Source organism: Nothoprocta perdicaria, unplaced genomic scaffold (genome assembly GCF_003342845.1).
Source record: "Nothoprocta perdicaria isolate Ctin4 unplaced genomic scaffold, notPer1 scaffold_204, whole genome shotgun sequence".
Lineage (NCBI taxonomy): Eukaryota > Metazoa > Chordata > Aves > Tinamiformes > Tinamidae > Nothoprocta > Nothoprocta perdicaria.
This window is the reverse complement of record NW_020455250.1, coordinates 728,530-756,204: the sequence shown is the minus strand read 5'-3', so window position 1 is coordinate 756,204 and position 27,675 is coordinate 728,530. Positions and strand designations below refer to the sequence as shown.

The 27,675-nt window shown below is 52.1% G+C and overlaps 1 protein-coding gene and 1 long non-coding RNA gene across 2 annotated transcripts; both read left to right on the top strand.

Annotated features, from left to right (window-relative positions):
- Positions 1 to 10,072: 10,072 nt before the first annotated feature.
- On the top strand, positions 10,073 to 10,712 carry LOC112946399. The gene is made up of 3 exons (XR_003249234.1): positions 10,073 to 10,137; positions 10,217 to 10,276; positions 10,353 to 10,712. It is a non-coding gene; the product is annotated as an uncharacterized LOC112946399 (long non-coding RNA).
- Positions 10,713 to 24,149: 13,437 nt separating this feature from the next.
- Positions 24,150 to 26,830, top strand: ZFP36L1 (ZFP36 ring finger protein like 1). Its single transcript, XM_026038210.1, has 2 exons — positions 24,150 to 24,290; positions 24,806 to 26,830. Exons 1-2 carry the CDS (start codon positions 24,234 to 24,236, stop codon positions 25,754 to 25,756), a joined length of 1,008 nt encoding a protein of 335 aa, XP_025893995.1. The 5' UTR covers positions 24,150 to 24,233; the 3' UTR covers positions 25,757 to 26,830.
- Positions 26,831 to 27,675: the final 845 nt, after the last annotated feature.

Below are 27,675 nucleotides of genomic sequence, written 5' to 3'. Positions count from 1 at the left end.
GGCCAGCATGGGACTGTACACCAAAGAACCTGCAACCCACCGCCACTTCTACTGCCACAAAGCTGCTTAACCTGCGAACTGCAGCACATGGCCTCTATAGAGCAGAGGGTGTGCTCAGTGCTAAAGCAAGCAGGATGCTGCAGGATGCTGTGACGCTGAACACTTGAGCTCCTCCTGCTGCTGCACTGCTCTGCAGCTGCAGGCTCCTCACGTGGCTCTGAGCGCACGTGGGGTGGCTCTCCCACTGGCCTGGGGTGCTACACCGCTGGGTGTAGCGGTAGGCCGTGCTTTCCAAGGGCACTTGGCTCCAACAGAGCCTCAGAGGTCAGCGCTCGAGATGGGGAGCGAGGCCGGGGGCTGAAGGCCTCACATTTGCCCCAACAATGCACGTGCAGCAAGGGCAGGCAGGACGGGGGCAGAAGGCCTCGCATTTGCCCCAGCAATGCACGTGCAGCAAGGGCAGGCAGGATGGGGGCAGAAGGCCTCGCATTTGCCCAGCAACCCACATGCAGCAAGGGCAGGCAGGAACCACGCCGGCCCCGTCTCCTGCGGCCCCGGTGCGGCCGTGCCCCCCGCGCTGCCCCTCGGCAGAGCGCAGAGCCCCTTCTGGCGGCGGGGACCCCAGCAGATGGAGCTGTAGCACTGCCTCTCCGCAAGGCCCTTCCCAGCAGAGAGGGCAGAGCCCACCCTCAACTAGCCCCGCGACCCCAGCCTCTGCCTTGGCGGAAAAAACCCAAAACCAACCAGGCAAGAAGCAGAACCACCGCGCTGCCTCGAGAGCTGGAAACGGCGCGCGGCTTCCGGCGCGCTCACCTGAGCGGCAGCGGCGGAAGGCGAGGGCGCAGAGGGGCCGCAGCGGCAGCGCGGCAGCTCCCTGCCAGGCCGGCGGGCAGCGAGCCCGGCCCGGGGCCCGCTCTGAGCCACCCGTGTCCGGTGCGGGGACACCGAGGCGCCGCTGCACCATGTGTGGGGTGGGCGGCGTGGGTTCGCAGCCCCACGGGGGATGGAGGGCGTGAGTTCCCATCTAGATCCTCATTTGCAACGGTAAAAACCACAAACCAACCACGCCGGAAACCTTTGCAGGCTGCTCTTGAGGGGAGAGCGGTTAGCAAGATTCAGACGTAGCGAGAGTTTACAAATGCTTCTTTTCTGTTCTAGACCAAGAAAACAAACTTCCTGTTGAGGAACCAGTGAACATTCCTCCTCAGTTGCTCCATCCTCTTGCACGCACGTGTATCCCATAGGAGCCACCCCGAGCCGCGGCTGGCACCCTCTCCTGCCACGGCACAGCTCTGTTAGTGCTCGATGTACTCTGTATGTTACTGCGCTCCCAAAGGGATTCACTAAAGAGAATTGCAAGTTGCCCCCATCTGATCTTTTCATAGAAAGTTTAAAATGAAGGTAGGAAAAAGCCCCATAAAACTGTGAGACTCCTAGAAATTGCTAGTCCAAAGGAAAACAGAGCCATAACTCAAGCAGGGACTATATGGTGAAGGTTTGATAACCCTCTGAGAGCAGTGTTGAACTGCAGGCACAGCAGAGATCTTAAGGCTGGGGCGCTAGGCAATACAGCCTCAGACAGGCAGGAAAAGAGCTAAATCCCTTCAAATCCCGTCTCTGAGCGCAGAGCCAGCCCTGCGTGACTCGCGAGCGGAGGCTGGAGGGGAGAGCGCGTCCCCCGCAAGCAGGGCCTTTGTGGGCCCCCGGAGCACGCCGCGAGGGCTTGTGCTCGCTCCAGAGCCGCTCCTTAATCGGCTCCTTGGTAACGGTCTGCTCACAAAGAGGCTGCAGCAGAAAGCTGCTGGCTTGGTTTGGAGGAAAAAGTTAAAAAAGTTCTGCTGTCGGGATGTGACCCCTGAGTTGATTGCTTTTCTGCTGCGCTTTGCCGTCTGGTGCCCAGGAGCAGCCCTCTCCTAACAGGGTTCTTGCTTCCTGGGGCTGTCTGAGGGTCTGCGAGGGGCTCTTTTCCCCAAGTGGACCTTCCCCCATCCCATCCAGTGGGACACTCTGGCCTTGCCAAGCAAACTGGCAGATGCAGCCCCACTGCATGGCAAATCGGCAGCCCTCTCCAGCTCTCTGACAAGGTCAGGACTGCTTAGGGCAACCCCAAGGAAAGAGGTCCAGTTCTCCCTCATCACTCTTTTTGCATCAGTGGAGCTCGTCAGGCCTTCCCGATTCACCCAGCTAAGCTGGAAGAGTTGGGGGCTTTGGGCGACTTTCTGTCAGGGCGTGAGCTTGAGGCCAGAGCAGCCAGGTGCCAAACTGCTGGAAGAGAGGACAAGCTCCCAGAGTTGCCTAGACCCCTGCTCTCATAGCGCAGCAACTCTGCTAGCCCAGCTTTGCACGGGCATCACTTTTCCAGGATTTGGAGAAAGCTGGGGAAGCGGCACGGGCCCTTCTCCGCAGTTCACCCTGGGTTGACACTCTGTGCTGTTTTCTCCTCGCAGCTTGACGGCGGCAGCTCTGCGCACTGTGCCCCGGCCTCCCTGCTCGCGGCCAGCACTGGCGCCATTGCTCCCTGCTCCCCTGCTCTCCCCACGCTGTGAGGACACCTCAGCCTCCACTCCGGTGCTGACCTACGCCAACATTATCCCGGCCTGCTCACGGCCAGCTCCCCAGCTCCGGGCACGAGGGCGTCCCAGCCCCGGCCTCAGTTCCTGCCCACCGGAGCACTCCTGCTCACACCCCTTCCCTCATGGCCTGGGCTCGCTTCCTTGATTTTTTACTCCATGAAGCAGGTTGAGCCTATTTTCAGATCCTGGTTCTCCAGGGTTGAGTGCCAAAACCAAAAGTGCTGGAGTGTGACTTCGGAGATGTCAGCTTCCCAGGGCCTGCAGCCCTGCACCACAGAGGCCTTTTGGAAGTGTTATCCCAGGGATATTCAAATATTTTCCCTCATTTCTTTTATGCCCTTGAAAAAAAAATGCCCTTGAAAACATTCTGCAGTGGCAAACTTTTCACCAGCATCCCTGTGATCTTCCTGTGTCTTCTAAGGGCAAAATCCTCTCTGGGGTGCCTGCCCCACTTCTCGGAGCTGCTTTGCACCTGAAGTACACACAAAGAGCACGGAGAGGAGGGGAAGCGTCCGCTCAGCCCGCGGGCCGAGGGAGCTGCCTGCACTTCAAAGCTCCCGAGGCTCCTTGCGGACAGGAAGGGCTGCTCAGTGACGCTGGCGCGTGAGGCAAGCCCATGGCGAGGAAACAGCGAGGCCTCTGCGACGTGAAAGCTGCGAGCGTGTCAAAGGCAGGACGGAAGCGTCGCAGGGGGCAGGCCTATTTTTAGGCTCCTCTTGCAGAACTTCGGTACAGCTTGCTGTAGCAAAATAGCTGTTTCCCCTTTCCTTGATGTAAGCAGGGTTGACCAAGTTTAGATCTGTTTTTATTTAGCTACTCACACGACAACATTGATTGAAAGGTCCCTCAAGCCCCTCGGACTTGGAAACACCCATGAGCAGAGCCTCCTAGGTGAGGAGAACAGAAAACATCTGACCGCTTCCCTGTCTCCATTTCAGGACTGTGAGAGGTGGAAACCGAAGCTGAGGCTGCAGAGCATGACGCTTAGTCACCTCAGCACGGGATTTTGCAATGCGTGGGTGCAGGGCACAGGGCAGAGAGGGTGCGAGCAAACCTGAAGCTCCTGGCTGGGGCATTTGGTTGGGGCTGTCCGGCTGCTGGCCTGACAGTCCATGTGCAACCCTTGCCTTCCCACTGCACTTCAACCTGCTCAGCTGCTCCAGGTGTGTGGGAGGGCAGAAGGATTTAAAACACCTCAGATTAGTGTGGAGCACCAGGGAGAGCAATAGGGTGACACGGCTGTCCTGTACCTGGTTCCTTTTAACATTTGTCAGGATTAAATGACTCCCACGCCTTCCATAGGGAAGCACAGAGGGACACAAGGGTCCCCCCTTTGATGTGAAAGGGGATGGAGAATGCTGCAGGAAAGACAGAAAAGAGCATGAGGTGCCAAAATTGATGCAGTTCTGGGACATTTCCAGAGCCAACTCTTTCCGAGGCTGGCAGCAGTGAGGAGAAGCAGTGGGGTGAGCAGATGAAAGCAATGCTCACTCTGACATGATTGGGAGGCAACACAAAACCCTATCCCATACTTTACCTCTCTGCTGTAACTCCATCAAAAACACATATTTAATAGCATTCCCAGAAGCCCAGAGCTCCCCAGACACCTCCTCAAGGCACCCACATTCATTTGCAGTGCTTTATATTGTCCTTCATTCTAATATTGGATTGATTAGCTATACAGCTCTTTTTAAAAGACGGATTGATTAAAGCAGAGTTTGCAATTCTTAGGTAAAAGAAATGTGGGTGGAGAAGTGTTTTGTACTATAACAATTATTAATTAGAAATCAGAAATCTTTTGTAAGAAGGTAGTGGGAGAAGAAAGGTTATTAACAGTGTCACTCCTGTCCAAGGGAATGTGCTGGAAAGTCACTTTGGCCTCTAGATGGCACCCCTCTTATTCATTCATCTTTTTTCATTAAAAAAAAAATAATCTCTTCCTTTTAAAACCTGGTCTTAAAGACAGTGCTTATAACTAGATAGCTCAGACCAAAACCTAGGGTCAGACAATCTTCTGGTACAGATAGAGTTTGTTTTCTTCCCTCTTCTTGTGCAAGTATGGATATGCCTCCCTTTTTACTCCATCCTTGTCTGTAATGGGCCAGGAATTATATTACTTGGGAATTGATCCTGAAATTCTCAAATTATTAGAAACCAAAGCAGAGATTTGGTAGTCCATGTAGGCCTGAAGCCTGTACAGGTTTGGGTATGTGTTTTTCCTCATGCATAAGAGCTCTCCTGTGGCAGAACCAGGATCCTCTCTGCCTGTGGGATGCTTATGCGTTTTGCTGCTGCCTTTGGACTTCAGGGCTATGGGGCTGTGAACTTTGAAAGAACCAAGGTCACCCTGTGCCAAAGCTATTTGTACAGTAAATTGCTTTTTTGCTTCACTAAAAAATTGCAGTCAGGCATTTAATGGCTCCCATCTGCAGCAACTCTGGGTAATTCACTTTCCACTTTAGGTTTTAATTCTTTTTTGTTCTTTCTTTTTTAAGCACTAGGTCAAAAGAAACAGAGTTAATATCTCTAATGTTGATGGATGTAACTTCATGCTCTGTCTCTATCTAAATGAGACAAACCAGGCTTTTGAGAAGGATCATAAATATTTCCTTGTGTGAGTGAAGATGCTGGAAGTAGGAATCGTGGGAGCCTACTAAAGCTGGCTATTAGCAGAAAGCGTTAATAGACTCTCTTTCTAATTGACTTAGAAGATACTTAGTTGACCCCATTGCTGTATTTCCTGAGAGCTCGTAGTCTTTACTTCCTCCATCCTCTCAACTCCCTTGGACATAAGTGCCAAAGGAGGAACTGAAGCAGAGAGAGAAGGAGAATCAAATTTTATGGGTGCTTGGTATCTACAGGCAGGGGTTACATGTCCAAGGAGTCAGGAATCAGGCCCTTCTAAAGTCCAGCTAGGCACTCTGTGGGCACCTGCAATCCTCCCTAGATGACAAGCGGGAAGCACAGGTCACAACCTTGCATGCCGATGGAGTGCACACCAAAGGTAAATGACATCCACAGGGGATAGAAATGTGAAATTTTTAATTGCTAGTTTGGGCAGCTGATAATAAGAAAGAATGTTCCTACAGTGCTAATGTTGCCTTGATGCTGTCCTTCACGAACAACTAGCCTCTAAGTGGAACATTCCACTGAGGTCCCACATGTCTCGTCGAGGCACCTCAAAACCGGGCTGAATCAGTTTTTCTCCACTGCCAGCAAGGCCGTGGGGCTCAGGAATATACTTCTCAGGTTAAGGCCAGCTGAGGTGTCATCAGATGTGGAATATACTGTTCTTGGAATCAGGAAGGAACAGAAAGAGGAATAGATGTACGAGAAAAAAAAAAGGGGGAGGGAGCAGGGAACAGCCCTTAAAATAGCTTTTTGTATTTTCTATTTTGAATCTGTTTTAATAAAAACAGAACAAAATGTGTAAGAAACTTATGGTCTAATCTGAATCCTACTGATGTTCATGGAAAGCTCGTCAGTGAGTATAGGACCAGGTCCAAGAAAAGCAGTTTATTATTCCCTTAACTTCTATTTATCCACAGCTGTGCCCTGTTGCATACAATCTTCTTAGATCTTGCCAGGTTTCATATGAGCCTCATCAACAGTGGACCTGGATAAGAAATAGAGATCAGCTGCCTCTTTGCTCTGAGTTAGTCTGCCCAGAACAGTGCTGACACTAAGGTGCCTTGCCCAGAGCATCCTGGTAGGATTCCCTGCAGTAAGGCTCAGGTAAGAGGTGAGAGATCTCTCTGTCTTGTTTCCTCTGCTCACTGGGTGATTTTGGTCACAGCAAGGTTGTAAGAGCTCAATGAAGTTGTTTCTGCATGAACAGCTTAGTGAAACTATCTATGTTTGGTTATGATCAAAAATGGAAATTAAAAATCATTTGGGATATATAAGGAATGGGCCAGAAAACTGCCTTGTGTTGCCAGCACCAGAACTAAGCCAGGCACCTGGAAGCATCTCATCTTTCATGCCCAGTCTCCCAGGCTGGAGAAACCAAGTTCCAGTTCTGACCCTGCCAAGGGTTTCTGAGTGCTCTCCTAATGAGTCATTGCCAAGTCTATGCATCTGTCATAAAAGCAGCTGATCAGAAAAGGTGACTAAGGGAGGCTGTATTGTCTTTGGGGATCTGTACTGTCTTTGGTAAGTGTGTTTGAGTTTGAAAAGCCAAGGGGTTTGAGCCAGGAGTATTTGTGTTGTTTGTAGGGAAATATCTTCAACATGGGCCAGGCTCCTGTCTGCTCTTTGGAGAATAAGACTGTTTATGGAAATGGTGGTGTGAACAGTTGGTGACTTTGGGTTTGAGGTTAACCCTGAGTTATCAATATGCAAGTTTATCAGCACTTGGAAGTCCAGAATGAAGGTTATATCTAAAATAAGCCCACCCACATCAAAAGGTTGGAAATATGACTTTCATATTTTTTCTGCTATGTAACTATGGCTATGACATCCTTGCGGGGGCTGGTCCAGCTTAGACTAAGTCTATTCCTGGGGACATGCTATATTTTTTTTGAGCCATAGGTTATGTTTTTAGCTATGTTTGCTTCTGGTGGTGTGGGGTTTGTCCCTGCATATCCCACCAGTTGTCTGTCCTTCTGCAACAATCATCTGCTGTACAAGGTGTAGAGTGGGAGCATGTGATGGGAGAACATGGGTTTCTGCTGAGGCATCAGTAAAGGGAGCCTCTGGTGTGCCCCGCAGAAAGGGGAGCAGGACCTGCACTGTCAGTCCTCTTGGGCTGTGAATGGTGATCACCTGTGGGGTCTCCCACTTAAAGAGAAAACACACCAGCCCTCCCTGCTGTGTGGGCCTCGGTGGTGTAACACTGTGCGCCCTGGAAGTGGAGCCGTTTGGGCTGGCGTTGGTTCCCTGGCTTGTCTGAATGTTGTCCCCGTGAAACAGCTTCTTGCCAACTGGAAACGCAGCATGGCCCCGTAGCTCCCGAAATTAAAATTTCATTAAATGGTTTGATAAATGTAATTGTTACACAGCTCTGTTGTAAGCTTCCCACTAGCCACCTCCAACGCCTCGTCGGAGCTGCTCCGCCTGTGCTAATCTCCAGGATCTGTGGCATTTGCACAGCATGGCCCATGGAACAGCACCTCCCCTCCGTGTGCCAGAACAGGCAAAGCTCAACGCAGCCAGGTCTGAAACAATCCGAGCAGGAAGCAGCAATAACTGGCCTGGAGCGAAGGCAGGGAGTTGCCCGTAGACAACTTCTGAGAGGAGGTGCCCAATTTGTGATATCTGATCTCTTCCCATCTCCTTCAGCCCAGGTACAAAGGCAGAACGTAAGGCTGGCAAGAGCTCCCTTCTTGCCCACTTCCCTAGCTCCGAGTGCTGGAGTCGAGGTGTGCGGTGCTGGCTGTGTGGTGACGCAGGCGCGCTGGCCTCCATCCATGCTCGGCAAAGACCTCCAGAGCTGGGTCCGCCTCAGGCACAGGCTCCCAGTTCCCTAAGCGGGAAGGACAAGCTGGTGGACACCAACGCTGGTTTCTCTTTGGAGCACCTGAAGGCTGGCGCTGCTGCCTCGCCACGGGCGCTGTGTCCCATGACTTGTCCCCCACAGCCCGCACGCTGCGGGTAAACCAGGCCGCCCAGTCAGCGCCTTCCTACTGGAGGGGTCAGAACAGGCTGAGGCAGGTCCCGGGCGAGCTCTGGGGCTGACGAGCTGACAGCTTAGTCACTGGGTGCTCTCCACAGGGCCGTGTAAACATTGCCCACAGTTCCCTGTGTCGGCCCATGCCAGAGGGCCCGGCTGGAGCGCCGTCCTTCTGCACCCTGCGCCAAGGGTCACGCGCTGGGGCTGGCGGCCAGGTGCCAAATGCAGGCCGGAGCTTTGTGCAGCCGGTCTGCGAGAGGTCGTCACACGCCTCCTTAAGCAAACAGGGATCCACGCCATTTGATAAATCATTTACGAGGAGAAGTCAGAAGCAAAGAACTAGATTAACCAGGTCACTGGGTGTCCTGAGGGAATGACGTGTCACTGGAGCTGAAACAGCAGATCCCACAGTTGCAGTCTGTTGCCTGCCTCTGTCCTGACAGCAATTCATGGAAATCCCTGGAACTAGACACTAGAGATGGAAAAACCCATTAGCTCACGCAAGTCAGCTTGCTAGTTAAGGCAGTCATTCCCTTTGTGTGCTTTTTGGCAAAGTTAAAATGTCTCAAGAGGGGATTTCCACCAGCTTCTTCTCAAGGGGAAACTATTCCACCTATCGGGAAGGCTGCCTTGAGTGAAGTTATTTTTGTGAAACAGAAGTAACTTCAAAAACAGAACAAGGAAAAAAAAACACCTTCTGATGCAGAAATGTGAGCCATCATGTTCTTCTTAACAGAAAAACAGAAATGTGCCATGCCTGGCAAAGCTCCAAATGGAAACTGTGCATACGTCTGTGTGTATTTATATATATCCACGTAGGGGTGTGTATGTGTGTCCCTCTCCTTGCTCCAAAGAGTGGTGTGACTTTGTGACTTCATTATAATCAGTGTGTGTTGTTGTGATCTCTCGGTTTATGTAATTCTGCTGACAACAAGGCCAAGAAAACGGCCTTAGGAGGAAGCACACCCATTGGAAATGGGAGACATCAGCTGGTGCCAGTGCCCCTGTGCCCAGTCGTGTGAGCAGGGATGAGGCTCTTCCACTTCTCTGGGATTGCTTCCCCTCGGTTGTGAAATGTGAAAAGATTGTCCCACCTTCGCTGGTGCTGGGGATCTGATGTTAAAAACATTAACTTGTGAAGGTGCTCGGGGCCTGCAGTAATGGGAAAGATGATGCAATGGGGAGCTGTGTCGCAGAGGCTGTCAGCAGAAGCTATGGAGATTTTTGGCAGCTAAGCTTTTTAGCACCTGGGAAGATTTAGGGTTAGTGGGAAATAAATGAGCTGTGTGATGGCATTTAAATGCTTATCATTTGTTTCGGAGCTAATTCTGCATGCAGATGAATGGGTGTAGCACACAACGCTGCGCTAGCGCCTGCAGAGATAGTGAGCATTACCCTCTGCTCCCATTTAGAAAGCTTGCAGCCAGCAAAAATGTAACTTGCAGCGTTGGTGGCTTAGATCGGGGAGCTGAGATCTGTGGCCAGGGCAGGCACAATGGCCATGCTAACAGCGAACAAGCACCTTGTTATCCCAGGTCCTGATTACTAGTGCAATGGGCTATACGTCTCGTATGAGAAACAGGTCTGATATTGCATGTGTGTTTGCCCTGAGTTTGTAACTCCTTCTCCACGAACTGTTTTGTTTGTCTTTCTGAATCTCGCAGCTGGCATAGCTGCCTTCCCCACCTGAGATGCCTTAAATTTAGATGCTGTATTTTGCAATGGTCTAGGGACATGGACTTTCACTTACCAGTCGGTTAGGTTTCGGTTGCCCTCCTGAGCACCATGTGTGCTGTTGTGTCCCTGTAGAATAGTTCATGAAGGCTGTGCTGAACATAGCTAGCTTTGATCTGGGCTTTCTTCCTTGCAGGGTTTTCACGTTGTTTCCTTTGGAGAAAGGAGAAAAAAAAATCCAGCACATTGAAGCATGAAGGATTTCTATAAAAGAAAGATGTGAGTCATGGAAAGGGATCTAACAGAAAAGCATAGGTCAAATTCTGGGCCTTGACTGGGTCCTCTTAATTGCTCTCAGGAACTAGCCAGCTGACCGACTAAGCCCCTTGCCCCTTGCACTGTGGAAGGATAAGAGCAGGTAAAGCCCAGTAATATTTTAACTGTGAGATTAACTCTATGTCAGCTCAACAAGAGACGCTCTTCTCTTTCTTTAGATGAGTGCTGCTGACCTGAAGCTCTTCCACGCACCACCAAAACACTCTTCTGCCACTAGGTATGGTGCTGGCCATCCCTGCCTGCCTCCACATCCTGCCTTCTCCTTGACAGATACCAGTTCAGCCTTCAGTATGGAAAGAAAATTGAACTCCAGAGACAACCTTACAGAAAGCTGACCCTCAAGATTTCATATTGCACTCCAGGTCAATTTAGGTGGCTGTTCTTCCCTAATGACAGGCTGCGGAATGAGGAAAAGGCCATCTTCCTTTTAGATCCTGATGGCTATTCTTCTTTTCCATTTCCTTATGGCTTTATCAGTGCTCCCTAGACTGCAGGCCCTGGTAGGAAGAGTTTAGGGAGGTTTTTAAGCTGTGTAGGTGCTCAAAGGTGTTTCCTTCTTCCCCCTAAGTACTTCTGAGATCCTGATCTTGCATACCTTGAAATTTGTGAGTATTTTGCCATTGCTTTCAATGGGGGCAATAACAAGCCCTGAGAGATTCTTCGTAGCCAACAAAAGTCAAGGAGGATCTTTCTGCAAACTTCACTGTAGCAATAAAAAAAAAGTTGTGCACGTGGCAAGGCATAAGGCAAATAAGCACAAGCTTAGTGAGGATGACTGATACGAAGGTTATATTTAAAAGAGGAAAATACTTAATGGTTTACTTAAAAATGAAAGTTGTGTGAATAGATTTGTACAGGGAAACCCAAGCACCCCTCCAGTACCATGAACCTGATTTCAGCAGCATCCTGTCAGGGCCTGAGAACCAGACAGGCAGACAAGCCAGTGTCAGAAAGTGGAACTGACTAATCTGACTAGTCTGCGATGAGTTGAAGATGAGTGAATTCATGCCCCACATAAAAAGTGTGAAGAGCAAATGAAGATGATAGTGGCTTTTTCTTTTTGTTATTGTTATCCATTCTCACAGAAAAATCAAGAACAACATAGGTGATGATTTTAAATAGCAATGCAAATCCAAAGAGTAGCACCATATGGCCCCGAATGTTCAGCTGTGATTAGTGTGTGTAACTATTTGGTTTCCTGAGTGCTTGTCTTGAGCTACCTTTAAAAGACCTGATTTCCAATAAATGTTCAGCACTGAAACACCAACCCCGCTTGAGAGAGTGGGTCATGATCTACTGACTCCCTTTGGGAGCCATTTCCTCTGGAGAAGCAAACAGTTTCCTTCCATTGCCTCACAAAGCTGTGTTTCCAGTCCAAGTCACCTGCAGTGGGACATGCTCCTTCTCTCTAGAGCAGAGGCTAATGCAGGATGAGGGGAGGCAAGAGGTGGTGGTGGGAAGCCTTGTGCAGCAGGCAGATCGTTAGCAGATCCTCACAGTGTGCTGGGAACAACCCACATGCGGGTGCAGGTTGATGTGGTTGCAGGAGCCCATAATCGCTGATTTTTCAGTTGCCTACCTACGTTTGGAGGGTGTCCTTTGGCTAGTTTCAGACATAATAACAGCATGATATCGTAATAATATATTATACTCTGATGACACCATCGCATGGAGTAAGCCACGGCAATCTGATACCATCCTGCGAATGTTGAGATGAGCATTACTGCTTCAGAGGACAGGTGGGTGGTGGATAGATGGAGCTGGCATTACCTATGCTGTCAGCTCAGGGTGGGAACGTGACCTACTGGGTTAAATTACGTGGCTGGGAGCTTAACAGCTCCCTTTTAGATCTACCTCAGTCGCTGTGGGTGAGTCACCAACCTATCTGCATTCACTTCTTCCATCTGTGAAATGGTGACAATAATATTTCCCCTCCCAGTGTGGGGAAGGGAAGGGAGGATGTGCGAGAATGAGCAAATGTTTACAAAGCACCTTGTGAAAAGTGTGCGCGGGAGAGCTCGCGCTGACGCCCTGCACGTTGCCACCGCCGCCGGGCACAGTGCCCCGCTGGCCAAGGGGCACCAATGGCCTCAACGGGAGCAAAGGAGAAAGTGCCACAGGAGAGAAGCAGCGAGACCAGGCTTAGCATGCGAGCAGGCTTAGTATGCAATTGGCTCCGCTGCTAAATGTAAAGCTGCTTTTAAAGGTAGACAAAAGAGTAAAGTAGACAAAGAAATGACATGTGACCATTTTTTTTTTTTTTTTTCTGTAAAAGGGCACCGTGATCTCTGGTTTCACTTCCCAAATGGGAAGCAGAACAGAGAAGTGAATCCCCTTGAAATAAAAGTGAAGTTAATAACGGGACACCTCTAGCTGCTTGCCACATCCTGTGCATGCTGCGTGTCCTGTTTAGAGCCGGCAGAGCTCCTTCTAGATGCTTCTTCACGGAGTTAACCCTTTGCTGAGCGCGACGCAACTCACGGCGTTGCGTAAACAGCCGGGGGAAAATCCTGCCGGTGTCTCCCCGCCAGCACGGCGCTCCTGCGGCCGCAGCTCCGCTCCGCCGCGCTCGCGCCCGCCGCCTCTTGCGTAAGGGAGCTCTCCTCCTTCCCGGGAGCTCTCCTCCTTCCCGGCAGCCCTCCGGGGGGCCGGCCGGCTCTCGCGTGCCGGCCCGGGCCTCGCGCGCAGCGAAGGCGGCCGCGCCGCCCTTGCACAAGCAGCGCTTGCTCCGGCGCATACGCAACGTCTGGAGGCGCCGCGCGCGCCCACGCTGCGCTTGCATCGGCCTCCTGCTCCTGCACGCGCGCTGCCTTCCGCTCCCGTGTGCGCCACTGCTGCGGGGAAAGCACGTGTTTCACAAACATAAACTGGCCGTGACCGCGTACAGCACAGATACAAGGCAGGTTTGAACTACTCCATCGCTTCGTCCTTGCAACGAGCCTGGGGCCGGGGTGAGCTCTGTGGCTGGAGGATTCAGTTTCTTCAGAAAAGGCAGCTTTAATTAGCACAGGGCTTGACCTGTGCGACTATTGCTATCGATCACCTATTTTGAACCTATGTCTTTTGATGCAGGGCTGCCTCTTATTGCTGTCCCTCTTCCTTCTGCTCCTATTGCCGGCACCCTCCCTGCAGTAACAGGCTCGCTCCTCTGAGCCGTTTCACCAGAGACACTTCAGCTGCTGCCCAGCTGTTCCTCCGTGGGATTTCACCGTTTCGGTCAAACTTAGAAATTTCAGTTTGCATTTTGAGCCAGCTGCGTGTGCAACAGACATGGTGACATCCTCACAGCTTCGTTCTCTGGGGTTTGGTCCATCCAGTGATATTAAAGGTGACAGTCTGGTCCACCTTCAGGTCATGCTTTTTTAATCTAGACTGATGGAGTGGGGGGGATGTCAACCTACTACAAACTTCAGTAGCAATTAGTGAGTGTAATTTCTCAGGTAAAAGGGTGAGTTGTGCATGAACTGATGGGCAGTGAACTTTGGAACTGGAAACCATTGATATTTTCTTTTTCCTCTCTTTTTAATATTGCTACCAGTGGAGAAATGTTACTAACGCCGTAGGCTTGAAGATAGAAGCTCCCCATGCCCAGGCAAGCTGCAGCAGTAGGCAAAGCAGGCAGGTTGTGTGTGTGCTGTTACCCTGGTGAGGTGCAAAGATTTAGTTAGAATTTCTTCATAAAAGCATCCTTCCATTTCCAGATGATTTCAGCCCTCTCTGCTGGGCTGGCAGGGAGGATGGTCACGGCGCAGAAAAGACAGCAGTTACTGCAGTAATTAGACTGTGTGGGTGCTTGTCCCCTGAGAAACGACTGTCCCGCTGGCTGAACTTTCATTCCACCCAGGATACCAGGTAGCTGCTGAAGGGCAAGAGTTTCCTGTTGCCAGGAGGAATCCCAGGAACTCCTCTCCAGCTGGGCTGGATGCGCTCGGCAGAGCTCAGGGCAAGGGCTGCTCCGCTGCTCCCTGTGACCTTACAGAGGTGCTCCCAGACTCCTGATTTTGTTCTCGCCGCTTGCCAAGCAGCAGCTCCCCTGCCGAGCTGCGAGCTGGGGATTTGGCACTTCCCAAGTGGCGCTAGACGGCCGGGAGCGCTCCTCTCCCGCAGAGCTAAGCCCAAACCTCCCAGAGTCGGGTTACAAAACATTGTCAGTCACGTAAAAATGGTTATATATATGTGTGTGTGCATATATAAAGCACTGCCATTGATTCTATAATGTTTACCGTTTCACTCATTTTAGTCTTGGGGATCACACCCCAACCTTTCCAAGTTGTCTTTTTCTCTGCAGCAGCTGGCAGGAAGTTTGTTTTATTGAAAGCAGCAGTTCCCTTATAATCACACCATCTATAGAACAAGGCCTTAAAGGGAAAGAGGTGGTAAGAACGAAGGGTGGTGGCCTTCCTTCTCCCTTCACACTACCGCTGGCCATGCTCAGTGCCTCGCACGTGTGAGATACCCCTGTGTCTCAGCCCGCTCTACACAGCAAAGGATCTGCGCAGAGCAAGCGCCCCGCAGCTGGCCTCGAAGGCATCCCAGGCTTGGCCATGTGCAGGAAGCCACACTGTGAGCTGGGCATCAAAGCATCCTCTGTGCGGGCAATGTTTTCTGCGAGGTGGCCCAGACAGCAGGCCCACAGTCCCTCCTTTTGTGAGGAGCAGGATTAGATCTTCTTTGATGCCAATTAGTTGGAGCCTACTTCTTGGTTCTTGGCCAGAAGTCCTCCCCTCCCTCGGCGCAGTGCCCTGTGCAGCACTAGGGGAGCAGAAGGGCGAGAGAGCATCGGTGTCTGTCGTCTTCTTTTGAAAAGGTCCTGTAGGAGCCTATGAAATATCAGGCAGATACGTTTTCTTCACGCATGCTGCTCAGCCTGCATTTGACTTGCACTTCCTTTCGAGCAGGTGACTCTTGAGCCTTCCTGTTGCTCCTTCAGTTCCTTTGACTTTTTCTGATCCTCTGGGTCTAAATATCAGTCTCAGCCCGGCAGCAGCAACACGGAGCAGAGAAATCACACCAAAAGACATCCCAAGGTAGAGAAATTCCGCCTGGAACATTTGACAGGCAGATGTCACCCAGTAAGCCGTCGCCCCATCCCGATCCCTCCGTGGAGCTGCCAGGTCTCAGCAGCAGCCACACACAGATGTGCAGCATTTCACCCTTCCCCGTTTCTCTGAAATGCTTGCTATATACAGGAAAAAAAGTGGAAACGCTGGAGCCACCGCTCCGCCCCCAGTCAGGCTCCCTTCCCGGACGGAGAAGCTGGGTGCATTCCTTTGCTCTTTGTCACCGCTCAGTGTTCACTCTCCAAACTTCAGTTCTGACTTTGTGTGCTTCTTTCCCGGCTTTACAAAATTATACGAAGGCCTGGTCGCATTTAGGCCACCCTAGTGAGTTACTGACTCTCTGCTCCTGTTTCCCGCTGTCCGCGCAGCAGATCAAATGCCCATGGGCATGGCATGGTCTGCCATGGGCAGATCAAATGCCCATAAACTCATAGGGGAATATCCACCGGGAACAGCCCCGTGGGCACAATGGTGCCAAAGCACAAGCTGCCCTTGCCACTGTTTTTAAAAGCACCTCTACATCTGTCTCTTCCCACCGTGAGGCACAAACGCAACGCACGCGTCAGCCGGCCGTTATTACGGTTATTTTGTAGCCCTCTGCTTCCCTGTTGCCAATGCAATAACATTAAACTTCCATGTCTCCCTCGGTGGACAAGGCTCCCCTGCCCAGCTCTACCTTTGATCTCCTTCCCATTCTCCCGCACCGCCCTCGCAGGGCTTGTGATGTGCCTCAGCACGGCCTTCCTCGTGCCGTTCCCTTGGGTCCCCATGCTGCTGTGACCTTCCCGAGGGGCGAGCCGACAGGGCGGCTGCCACCGGCCCACCACGTTGGGACGTGACCTGTTCTTCACACCGATGCATCTTCTGCGAGCAGCCCATTGCCGACCGCCACGGGCCAACGTGAGCGGCGCCTCCGGTTTCTTCCAAGACAGCCTACCCCGGTGCCTGCGCGCGCCGAGCTTCCTCCACACCCTGGTTTGGCTTCCGACTTGAGCTGGAAGCTTCTGGAGCGCCTCCCGGCCCTGCCGAGCACCGCTCGCAGCTGTGATAAATAACTGCGTGCCGGCAGCGAGTGCCGTTGCCATGTTATCCCTCTTGCCCCGTTTCTGGGCTCCGCAGCAGCATTCGGAGGGCTGCTTTCATCTCCTCCACACGTGGTCCCACCTCCCCCCTCAGCGAGCTTTGCTCTCCCTGCTGGAGCACTGGCCATTTACTTTTAATGGATATTTCCCCCCTCCTCTCCGCTCTGACCCACTCTTTAATCCATGACAGGACTTTCCTTTTCATCCCATTGTTGCCAAGTTTCTTTATTAGACTCTTGGAAAGGTCTTTATCAAGAAGCTTTTGAAAGCGTATATTTACTATAGTCCCTACTTTTTGCTAATCAGCCTCTTTTCGTTACTCACAGAAATCAACTGACTAGAGAGGCATGATTTAGCTTTGCAAAAACTCTGTTCATTTATTATTACCATATCCTTCTCATTTATTTTACATGCTGCTTTTGCTCAGGAGCTTTTTTTTTTTCTTTCTTTCTTTCTTTTTCTTTTTCACTTTCTGTTTATTTTCCCCCACTGGTGCAGAGGTCAGATGTGGGGCAACATAAATTCTGGAATTTGCCTCCGCTTCCCTCGCCAGCCCTGCTGCTCTCGGCTGTCGGATCGCCCGGCAGATCAGAGCCGGTGGCTTTGCACAACCTCCAGTCAATTCCTGGCTCTGGCTCCGCTGAAGTCACAAGGAGCCCTGATGCTGGCAGGATCCGTACCCATCCCTCGCTACGTGCTTGTCTGTCTGCGTGGCTGCCAGAGCCTCCCTTTTCCTCGAAGCCCTGAGTCCTGCCCGTTCTGAGCTTGTGGGGAGCGCAGGAGCTGCGCTTTGGGATGCGTTTTGGGTGCCCGGACTCCAAGCCCCACCTGTGGCCCCCGCTCAGACCGTCCTGTCCCAGCTCTGCACGAGGGCCCTTGGACCAGCAAGAGGCAACGAGGCCGGGGAGGAAGGGCCACCCTGGTGCTGCAGGTGGGGAGGTCCTGGCTCCTGGGCTTTGTCCCTTTCCCAGGGAAGGGACCCCAAGGAATAATGTCCATGAAGAGACATGTCCAGAAACGGAGGAAGGAACATGCAGCTTGGAGGTGGAAACTCAGAGGCTTCCCTGGAGATCGAGGGGAGCTGGTGGGAGTGGTAACATTGACTCTGCTACGTTCAAGGTCCAAGCCCTTTGGATCTGAGTCTTAACACAGTGGCAACTCCATTTCCTGCCTGTGAGATGTTATAAAAGGCTCAGGGAGACACATCGGGACACCACAGGAGCACGTCGACTACCAGAGCTAAAGGGAGGCTTCTTGGGCTGCTTGGGGAAGGCCACAGCAGGAATTCTACCACAGACTTCCAGAGGAGCAGAGTTACCTGAGCGTGCAATACATTCAAAATCCAAGTTCAAATGTATGAATTTACCCTATCTAACACCTCCCTGAAATCCAAGCAGACTCAATTACCTTCGCTCTCCTTAATGAATCAGTAATTATATTGAAGAACACTATTATTTGTTTGGCATGACCTATATAAACCTGAATTGTGGAGCGCATAGTTGGTGTAGTGCCAGTGCTCTGTGCCCTGTGTATTATTACCTTATAAACGTAACTATTGTTTGAATTTCAGATCAAAACAAACCGAGCCACGTTGCTTGTCAGTTATTAGATATCTTTTTCCCAAATGCTCACCCAGACCGTATTACAATAACAATAATTATTATTACATACTTCCTTATTATATGTTTGTGCAGAGGTAGCACATTTGCCTTTTTCCCACACGTTAGTAGCTTCTCCTGACTCCTATGATTCACCCGTGCCTGTTTCTCAACGCCTGCGAGCTCCCTTGGCGTTCCCAGCTGCATTTCATCCGGAGCGGCGGATCCGCACGGCGGTTCCGAGCCCGCCTTGCACGGGCTGAGGCTGCGGCCGGCACCGCCACTTCTCCCTGGGAGGGGACAGGCAAGCCCATCCAAAGCCATGGACCCTGCCCCCGGGGGCCTTATAAATATTTAACTTGGTCTGATAAGGCGATATGGCCCGATACCGTGATCTGGACGGATCGCTCGCCCGAACCCAGCCCTGCTCGGGAGGACCCTTGGACAGACGTGGGGTCGGGGGTGCCAGGCCAGTGCACAGAGGCGGTTCCTGCTTCTCGGGATCCCTGCCACAGCTGGGATTGGGGGATTCACCTTGCTGATGTGGGAGGCCTAAAGTCCATCACATCCCAGTGATGGGGCCCATCTGCAGGGAGAGGACAGAAGCAGGCGCTTGGCTCCAGAGATAAACCCTGGAGACAGTTTAGATGAATCAGGTGCTGGGGGTGCCTGTTTGTCCCCACTGACTGCACAGGAAGCCTGTCTGCTAATGAGGTTTGGACACCTAATATTTAAGCATCTAAAACCAGGTGAGAGGAACCCTTCCACACTGACATCCTGCCCTAACAAAGGAGGCGGTGGGAAAGGCTTCCTGGAAATCCCTCCAGGTTCAGATCTGACCAAAGACCGCACTCCTCTGTGTACAGGACTGTATTCCCACTCGCCTGGGTGTCCCCCGTGCACAGTGTTCCCTGACAGTGCCCATTGGTGCGGATGGGAAGAGCAGGTTCCCCGCTGCGGCCTAAATGAGGCAGCGGTCTGGCGGGGAGAGACACAACAGGGGAGCTGAGGACTGTATCATAACCTAGCCACAGAAGTCAGGGGAATGAAAGGAAAGGAGACTTGGCGCCTGAGCAGTTTTGAAGTTTCTCCTTAAAAAAAAAAAAAAAAGAAAAAAGAAAATGGTGAAAGCATTTAGCTGTCCCTAGCACATGCTTTCGAGGGGAGAAAAGAAATGGGAACATTCTGCCCGTTGCTGTCTGTGGAATAAATCAGCAGCCAGGACCGCTCTAGCTGGAAACTGGCACATGCTCTAACTGAAACTGTGTGATGGCACCTTCATGCTGCTGCCAGGGGCTGGGGAGCACGGAGGTAGGGTTTGAAAGCAAGTCTTCAACTTGCCTTTTGAATTTGTCATCATCATCATCGTCATTGTGCCCCATGCCCGGGACCATCTCAGTTTTACACAATACGGGAGCAATTGCTGTGGCTGCTGCCAGCCCCTCTGCACTTTCTGCTGCCCCATTGCCCATGGGGGCTGTGGACACTCGATGTCCATGCCCTGGTGGGCACAGAGCCCTCCAGAGCCCAGCCCAGCCGCTGCGCATGAGCGTGGGCTCCCAGTGCTGTTATGTGGGAGCGTATTAATTGCATTAGTATTTCCACTGGAAATTATAACTGAGGTCCAGTGAGCCCAGCCAATTTCCTTGGCCTGCGTCTGCTAACAGGACACCTCTGCTTTTTCCACTGCGCTACCTTGTCAGTGCCACGAGTGCTAAATTGGTGACAGGCGAGTCACATCCCCGTGACCTCCACCTCCCGTCCTGCTGTCCCCTCATCTGGCCAAAAGGCAGCCTGGATCTGCACCATGGGGACACAGAAACCCCTCCGGGAACAGCCCCCATCAGATCCCAAGCCCCACTGCTAATTAACGGAGGTGTCCTGTAATATAGCTCACCCTGGATGGCCTTGAAGTCATTCACAGGTGTAAAGTCAGGAGGATTAAGGGCTCATAATATTTATCTGGCACAGCAGCCACCGATTCCAGCAAAAATAACGGAGCGAGCTCCTTGGGTTTCCTGCCACCACAAGGTACACACTCGCACACACTCTCCATTTCATGAATGTTTACGCACCCCAGCTGCCAGGAATCTCACTCCCGCTGCTTCCCACCACCTCAACACACTTCCCTGTATCTTCCTGAGCCTGTTTTCTCTCCAAGCAGCTGGCAAAGCCCCTTTTGCTTGGGACCAGGAGGAGCCGCGCTTCCTCGGGCGCCAGAAGGGCCAGGCGGAGGGTGCACCTACAAGCTACGATTCCCATCTCCAGCCATTCACACCGCCCGGAGATGCCCTGCAGAAGGAGCATGAGGCCAAAACACAAGGAAGGGACCTGAAAGTTAGGGATGGGAGAGGAAGGGTGAGCGCAGAGCAGCCGCACTGACGGCCGCCCACTCGTCCTTAAAGGCCACAGTGTCGATGAAGGTGCCGGTGACGGAGGAAGTATCTGCTCACGCCTGCAGAGCTGAGAAGAAAGGCACTTTCTACACCTCCACCTCCAGCGGCACAGCCAGCAAAAATAGCACCTGACCCCAAAGATATGAATATCTCCTGCAGAGAGCGTCGGCTCGTTTTACACCCCCAGCAGAAATAAAGGCTCCTGCTGCCACCAGCCTCCGTGTGCTAGAGCACTGGGGCAGCAAATACGCCCCCATGTACCTGCAGATTCCCCAGGAGGCGGCAAGAGCAAAATGCCCAAGTCGCCCTGCACTCACAGGGGAAGTTTTCCATGTGACTTTAGTAGTTCCCTTTCCCAGTGTGAAACTTAGGAAATTGAAAGCAAGCAAACAGACCCCCCGTCTTGTTTTTAATAATTCAGACTTTTTGTGTGTGTTGTGTGTGTGTGCATTCTTTTCCCAGTCACTCGGACTCTAGCAACCAGACCTGCAAGGTCACGACTTGCTCAGGGTGAAGAAAAGCAGAGGTATCTTAAAAGCAGAGGTATCTTAAATAACGATACCCTTCAGCTGGAGTGCAGCATCACCAATGATGTTTGTGGCAGAGCTGGCACTTCGATTCGGTTTATATTGGTGGGCAGAACAACCTCTCATGACTCTGACTGGCATGGAGATGGGCTCAGAGCACGGCCACCCTGCGAGGCGGCTACCTGGCTTCCCGCCGTGGCGGGAGCGGCGGATCAGATTATCCCCTATCGGTTTGTGTGGAGCTACGTAGGCTCCCCGCATAATCCACTCTCAAAAGCAGCCCATCAGGATTACATGAAGCGTAAGCCATAAAAATAGAACACAACCACGTAAAAATAACCATACCGGGTCAGATCAAAGGTCTGCTTTGGCCTGCATCCAAGAGCAGCCTATAGCACATACTTAGGGGAAAAAGGGGGGAATCACAGAGTGGTGTTTTTTCCTGTGCATTGTCCACCAACATTGCATTTGAGGTTTTCCTTTGGCTTTTGCAAACATCCAGGAACTTTTCTTCCATAAATATATCGGTTTGCTTTTTTAAATCCATTTATAATTTGACCTCCGCAGCATCATGGTATGATGAGCCCACAATTTTTTGTACACAGTGTTTGGAAAAGCACCTCCCTCAGTTTTAAACCTCCAGGCTCTGTGCTTCACTTGCTGTCCTGTGGCCAGTTCCCTGTGGATCTTTTTGGCCATTCTGGTCCCTGCCAGGTCTGCTCTGGGAAAGTGGTTCTTAATTGCTATGCTAACGGTGTGCATGGATCCGTTTAGGAATCTGATTCCTGTGTGCTTCCAGATGAGTTTAGCATCTGCTTGCATCTGAATCAGGGAGCAGGAATGCTCCAGAAGCAGCTCCTGAGCGGAAAATTGGCTCGGGAAGAGCTCAGGAAATCCTGGCACATTAGCACTGGTTCCTGGGTTCGACTGTATAATCCCAAGCAGGACATGCTGGGTCTGCACTAGGTGGCTAGGGAGCACGATACTGCATTCAAACCAGGCTGTTAACACATTTATTCACCTTTTCAGCAACTATCTTTATTCATTCGTCTTCATTTATTCATGTTCCTATCTTTATTCATTTGCATTTACTCGCATTAAAGGTCTCGCAAAGCTCTGACAGGAGGAGGAAGGATCAGATTTTTCATTCTGGGGCTGGTGTGAATTCATGCCCACACAAATTCCCACTTGGGCCTAGAGGGCTCTGACTTTTAGCCACGAGGTGGGGCGAGCAGCTAAATTCCTGCTCTGAGCATGTGCGAGCAAATGCAAAGCAGACCACCATGCAGTCAGGTTTTGACAAGCCAAATCTCTGGGAAAAGGGAAAAAAAATTCCTTCTCAGCCTCAACATTTGGTGCACAAATACGTAGAAATGCACAACCTTAAACCCGAAGTTTGCAAAACAAACGCGCCGAGGGCACGTGAGTGATGCGTGGCGCAGGAAGCGCGCGGGAGCTCCCGCACGAACCCACGCGGGTTCTCGCCCTGCACCGCATCCAGCCCCGGAGCAGGGGCCGACAGGGAAAAATCCCGGGCTCGGAGCAGCTCAGCAGCGAAAGGGTTATCTCGTCCGGCTTCCTCAGTGACTCTTGGAAAGTCCCCGAAATGACGTTTCCAACCTAACAATTAAAACGGGTTTAATTATAGAGAGGTTCAGAGCCCTGGGAACAAGCACCATCTACAGAATAAGTAAACAACTGCAGAAAATAATAGACTGGTCTCTCTGCTGGTTGCTCCACACTTCTGGCCAAGCAGAAAAAGGAAAAAAGAAAAAAAAAGGAAAAAAAAAAAACTAGAAAGAGAAGGAAATTCGAGGAACCCGACCGCTCTCCTTAAATAAATAATCATAATAAAAAAATAAAAAAAAAAAAAAAAAAAAANAAAAAAAAAAAAAAAAAAAAAAGAAATCTGGAATAGCTGGAGCCTGTGGGCGTTTCTCCCAGTTGGTTATTTTGGCTGTTCTCGAAGAGCGAAGGAGGGGAAAAGGATCAGCCGCCAGTTCAAAGTCCAGATCCTGCGACTCTAGAGCAAACACAAGAGGAAGTGGATCATTTGTTTAAAGTTTTCGCTGCGCTTGCCCTTCAAGGTTCTCACTCCGCTGCCCAGAGCACGGGTTTCGTTTCTGCCCTCCAAGTTGGAGCAAAGGGAGGAGGAGGAGGAGGAGGACGTGTTTGGGGGGCCCCTCCTCGCCCGCTCCTCGCGTTGGGGACGGGAGCAGAGCCGCTGGCTCAGCCTTAGGCGAAACCCCCTCCGAAGTGCAGGCGAGCGCTGGGGCTAAATCCAGTGGGCTTCGCTCCGGTGCCCCCCGATACCGGAAAGCCTTGAAACTTTCAACATTCACAAAGATACTGCCCGCCCCCCCGCCTCCCCGCCGTATCGATAGCAGTATGAGTCACTCTCTGCCTACTAAAACCTGGAACTGATTATTTGCTCAGAAATGCCTTTTTTTTTTTTTTTTTTTCCTCTCTCTCTCCCAGTTTCACAATTCTTGAGTTCTGGGGACGGGGAAGAGAGTAGACGGCAAGCAAAGGCAGAATCTACCAAGCAGCCTGTATGCGGGCCAAAAACGTACTTTAACGATTTAAATTAAACTGGATGTGAATTATTTCCTCTTGCAGGGCCTGCCAGGTTTCAATAACAAATCGGAAAATAAAAAATAAAATAAACCCCCCAACGAGTGGGGCTCCGGGGCGGCGCTGTGAAGCAACAGGCGGACACTGGGAAGGCGGCGGCGCGGAGCGGATCCCCTCGCTTTAAATCAAGGCAGACAAACCCGAGCCAGCCCCAAGCGGGAGCCGGTGCTGGGAAGCGGGGTGAAACGGGCGGCCCCCGCGCGGCTCCCGGGGGGCTTTGGGAAGAGCCGGGCTCGCAATTAGGTCACCGCTTGCGCGGCCCCAGGCGCGGGGCTGCGCGGCCCGGGGGCGCCGGCACCGCCCGGCCCGGCCCGGCCCGCGGCGCGCACCCCCCAAACGGGGGAGGGAAGAAAACACCGCGCCGCTCCGAGGGCGTTTTCAGAAAGGACTGATTTTTTATTATATTTTTTTTTCTTTCCCCCTCTCCCTCCCCCTTTCCCTCCCCCTTCTTCCTCCCGAAAGTTTTTCCTGCGCGCGCCCGCCCCGGTGATTCAGTCGCGGTGTCAATCACCCTGCCCTCCTCCTCCTCCTCCTCCCCTTCCTCCCGCCGCCAGCCCCGCCTCCCGGGGCGTTAAGTCCGAAACTTTATAAGTTGCGGCGGAGCGCGGCCGTGCCGGGAAGAGGGGGCGCGGGCGGCAGGCGGGCGGGCTGGTGGCGCCGCGGGCTGCGCCTTCCTCACCCTGCGAGCCGCCGCTCTCCGCATCGCCTCCCGGCCGCGCTTCCCGCCCCGTGCGCGCCCAGCATGTCCACGGCGCTCGTGTCGCCCACCATCTTCGACCTGAGCGAGGTTATATGCAAGGTAAAGCCCGGCCTCGCGCCGTCGCGTTTTGCTTCTGGCTCGTTTGCGTTTGCTGGTTTCTTTTTTTTTTAAAAAAAGTTGGGCAGTCGCGGCGCTGCTTGCGCCCTGCCGGAGTTGCAGGTCGCGCCGGGCCCCGCCGGGGGCAGCAGCGGCAGCAGCAGCAGCGCGCGGGGCTGCGACGGCGCCGCCCGCCGCTTCCCGCCCGGAGCCGGGGCTGGGATTGGGGCCGGAGCGGGAATTGGGGCCGCGCGCCCCGAACGAGCGGGACTTTTCGGGAAAGCAGCCGCAACGCTTGCGGGCTGCAGCCCGCAGCGCTCTCCCGTTCTCGTTGCGTTGCTCTTAGTACGTGTGTGTATGTGCATGTGTGTGTGTATATATATGTATGTATATGTTTGTGTTCCCTGCTCGGCGCGCGCGGGCGGTTCCGCGGAGCCCGGGGCCGTGGCAGGGGTCGCCCGGGGGTGCTGTGCGGTGGCGCCGCTGACGGGGCTCTCGCTTCCCCCCCCTCCCTGCAGAGCAACAAGATGCTGAACTACAGCCCGCCGGGGGTCGGCGGGTGCCTGCTGGACAGGAAGGCGGTGGGCACGCCGGCCGGCGGCGGCTTCCCTAGGCGGCACTCGGTCACGCTGCCCAACGCCAAGTTCCACCAGAGCCAGCTGCTGGGCGGCCTCAAAGGGGAGCCCGCGCCCATGCTGGGCCCCCGCGAGAGCCGCTTCCGGGACCGCTCCTTCTCGGAGGGCGGCGAGCGGCTGCTGCAGCAGAAGCAGCCCGGCGGACAGGTCAACTCGAGCCGCTACAAGACGGAGCTGTGCCGCCCCTTCGAGGAGAACGGCGCCTGCAAGTACGGCGACAAGTGCCAGTTCGCGCACGGCATCCACGAGCTGCGCAGCCTCACGCGCCACCCCAAGTACAAGACGGAGCTGTGCCGCACCTTCCACACCATCGGCTTCTGCCCCTACGGGCCGCGCTGCCACTTCATCCACAACGCGGAGGAGCGCCGCGCCGTGGCGGGGGGCCGCGAGCCCGCCGTGCCCGAGCGCCCCCGGCTGCAGCACAGCTTCAGCTTCGCCGGCTTCCCCAGCGCGGCCGCCAGCGGGCTGCTGGACAGCCCCACTTCCATCACGCCGCCGCCCATGCTGAGCGCCGACGACCTGCTGGGCTCCCCCACCCTGCCTGACTGCGCCAGCAACCCCTTCACCTTCTCCAGCCAGGAGCTGGTCAGTCTCTTCGCGCCCAGCATGGGGGTGCAGGTGCCCAGCGGGGGCTCCCCCACCGCCTTCTTGTTCAGGCCCATGTCCGAGTCCCCCAACATGTTTGACTCGCCGCCCAGTCCTCAGGACTCCCTCTCCGACCAGGAGGGCTATCTGAGCAGCTCCAGCAGCAGCCACAGCGGCTCCGATTCGCCCGTCCTGGACACCTCAAGGCGTCTTCCCATCTTCAGCAGACTCTCCATCTCCGACGACTAATCTGGGGTCTCCTCCTGCTCGCCCCCACCTCTATTACGATGTTAAGCTGAACTCCCCTCCCCTGCCCCGACCTCCGGTGTGAGCTGCATGTTAACGTGTCCACCTGCCTGTCGTAGACCCACCGGCTTAAACCTTAAGTGCCAAATTAACGATGAGAAGCAATAACGTTTACAAAAAATTAGTGCCTTTTAAACACTTTCACTGTGACTGTATTTACCTCTCCAGCTGCAGAGGGCACCAGCAGCTCTGTGCACTTCCAGCTGTGCAGGAAATGTCCGGATCCAGCTCCCTCCACTGGCCACGTACTGCATCGCCCTGTCCCTTCCTGGCTGGCCAGTTCCCGCTAGGCTGCAGGCATGTGGACAACTGTTAACATCCAGCCCCCTCTCTTCCCCCCCACCCCCCTAAAGACTAATCTTGCCTGGATCCGCTCAGGTCTGCGGGAAGAGAAGCTGAGAACGGACAAAGATTGTGCCACGAGTGGGGACTTTGACTGGGAAAAGAAGAAAGAAAAAAACAAAAAAGAAAAAAACAGATGGACTATGAGAGACTTGATTTTGGTGCTAAAAGTTCCCCGTGTATTCATGTGACATCTTAAAGCAAATAAAGCAGTGGAGGGGGTGGGCCCGACGGAAGTCATTCCATACACACACACACACACACACACACACACACACACACACACACACACACACACACACACACACACACACACGTTCGTGTAAACAACGTTCCAGTAGACATAGCTTTAATGGTTTTGCTCTAGAGTACTTTAGACCTATCTTAGAGCACTCACGCCAAGCTTTTTATTATTTTTTGGTTTTTTGTTTTGTTTTTCTGGGTTTTTAATTTTGTATAACTTCAGAAATTGGAGAGCAAATTTTGCTTGTCACTGCACAACAATATAAAAAAAGCTTATTTAACTTATCAAAACGTATTTATTGCCGAAACCTATGCTTTTTTTGTTAATTTTGTTCATATTTATCGGGATGATGAATCCATAGAATATATTCTTTTATGTTTAAATTATGATCTTCCATATTAATCTTAAGATTGTGAAGTGTCTTTTTTCCTTTTTTCCCCCACAGTTTAATATATTATACTACAATGACATTTTTGTAACTTTACACTTTTTTGGTTATTTTATTTTAAAAAATGAAAAATTAATTTAAAAAAAATGCAAAAACTGTGTTTGGATTATTTATTTTAGAATTTCCCCTCTTTTTTTTTGTGTTGGACTGCAAATTGAGTTAATGCCTTTGCCTTTCTTCTCCTTCTGCTCTTCCCCCTTCTTCCTGGGTCTTGCAAACCTGGGCTTTAGAATGTACATACCTGAGCTCTGGTGTGAGACAGTTTGGAAGGAAGACATTTTACTTCCTCTTTTTTTCTTTTTTTTTTCTTTCTTTCTTTTTTTTTTTTCTTTTTTTTGGTATAAATTCTTCCAGGAGAAAAGCCTTTGGCTTAAAGTGCCTATCTGAAGACATTCCAAATACAGTTTGTCTTTGCGTTTCTGTATTCCAAGTTTGGAGTTTTCCTTGCCAAGGTGAACGGGACTGGCACAAAGAGAATAATGAATGTAATTTTTTCCCCCCCTGTTACTGTTCACTACATTGCTTTTTCTTCCTCTCTGTGTGAGTTTATTTAAAAGAGAATCTCTTTTGTAACGACTGTTTGCAGTTTAAATCAATAAACCCCAAGTTTTTTCAAGAAACTGACAGTGAAGCTGGTTTTAATTGCAAAAAGCGAAGTGCTGGTTTTAGATAACCACTCAAAAGGAGGTATTTTCTACCTTCTGACTCCCTGAGATGCCCCCGGGTGCTCTGGCACCTACCATCTCTCCTCACTGATGCCCTTGGTCCCATCAAGCAAAGGGGTGCACAGCTCTGTGGCTTCCCCATGGCTCTGATCCTCTCCATCTC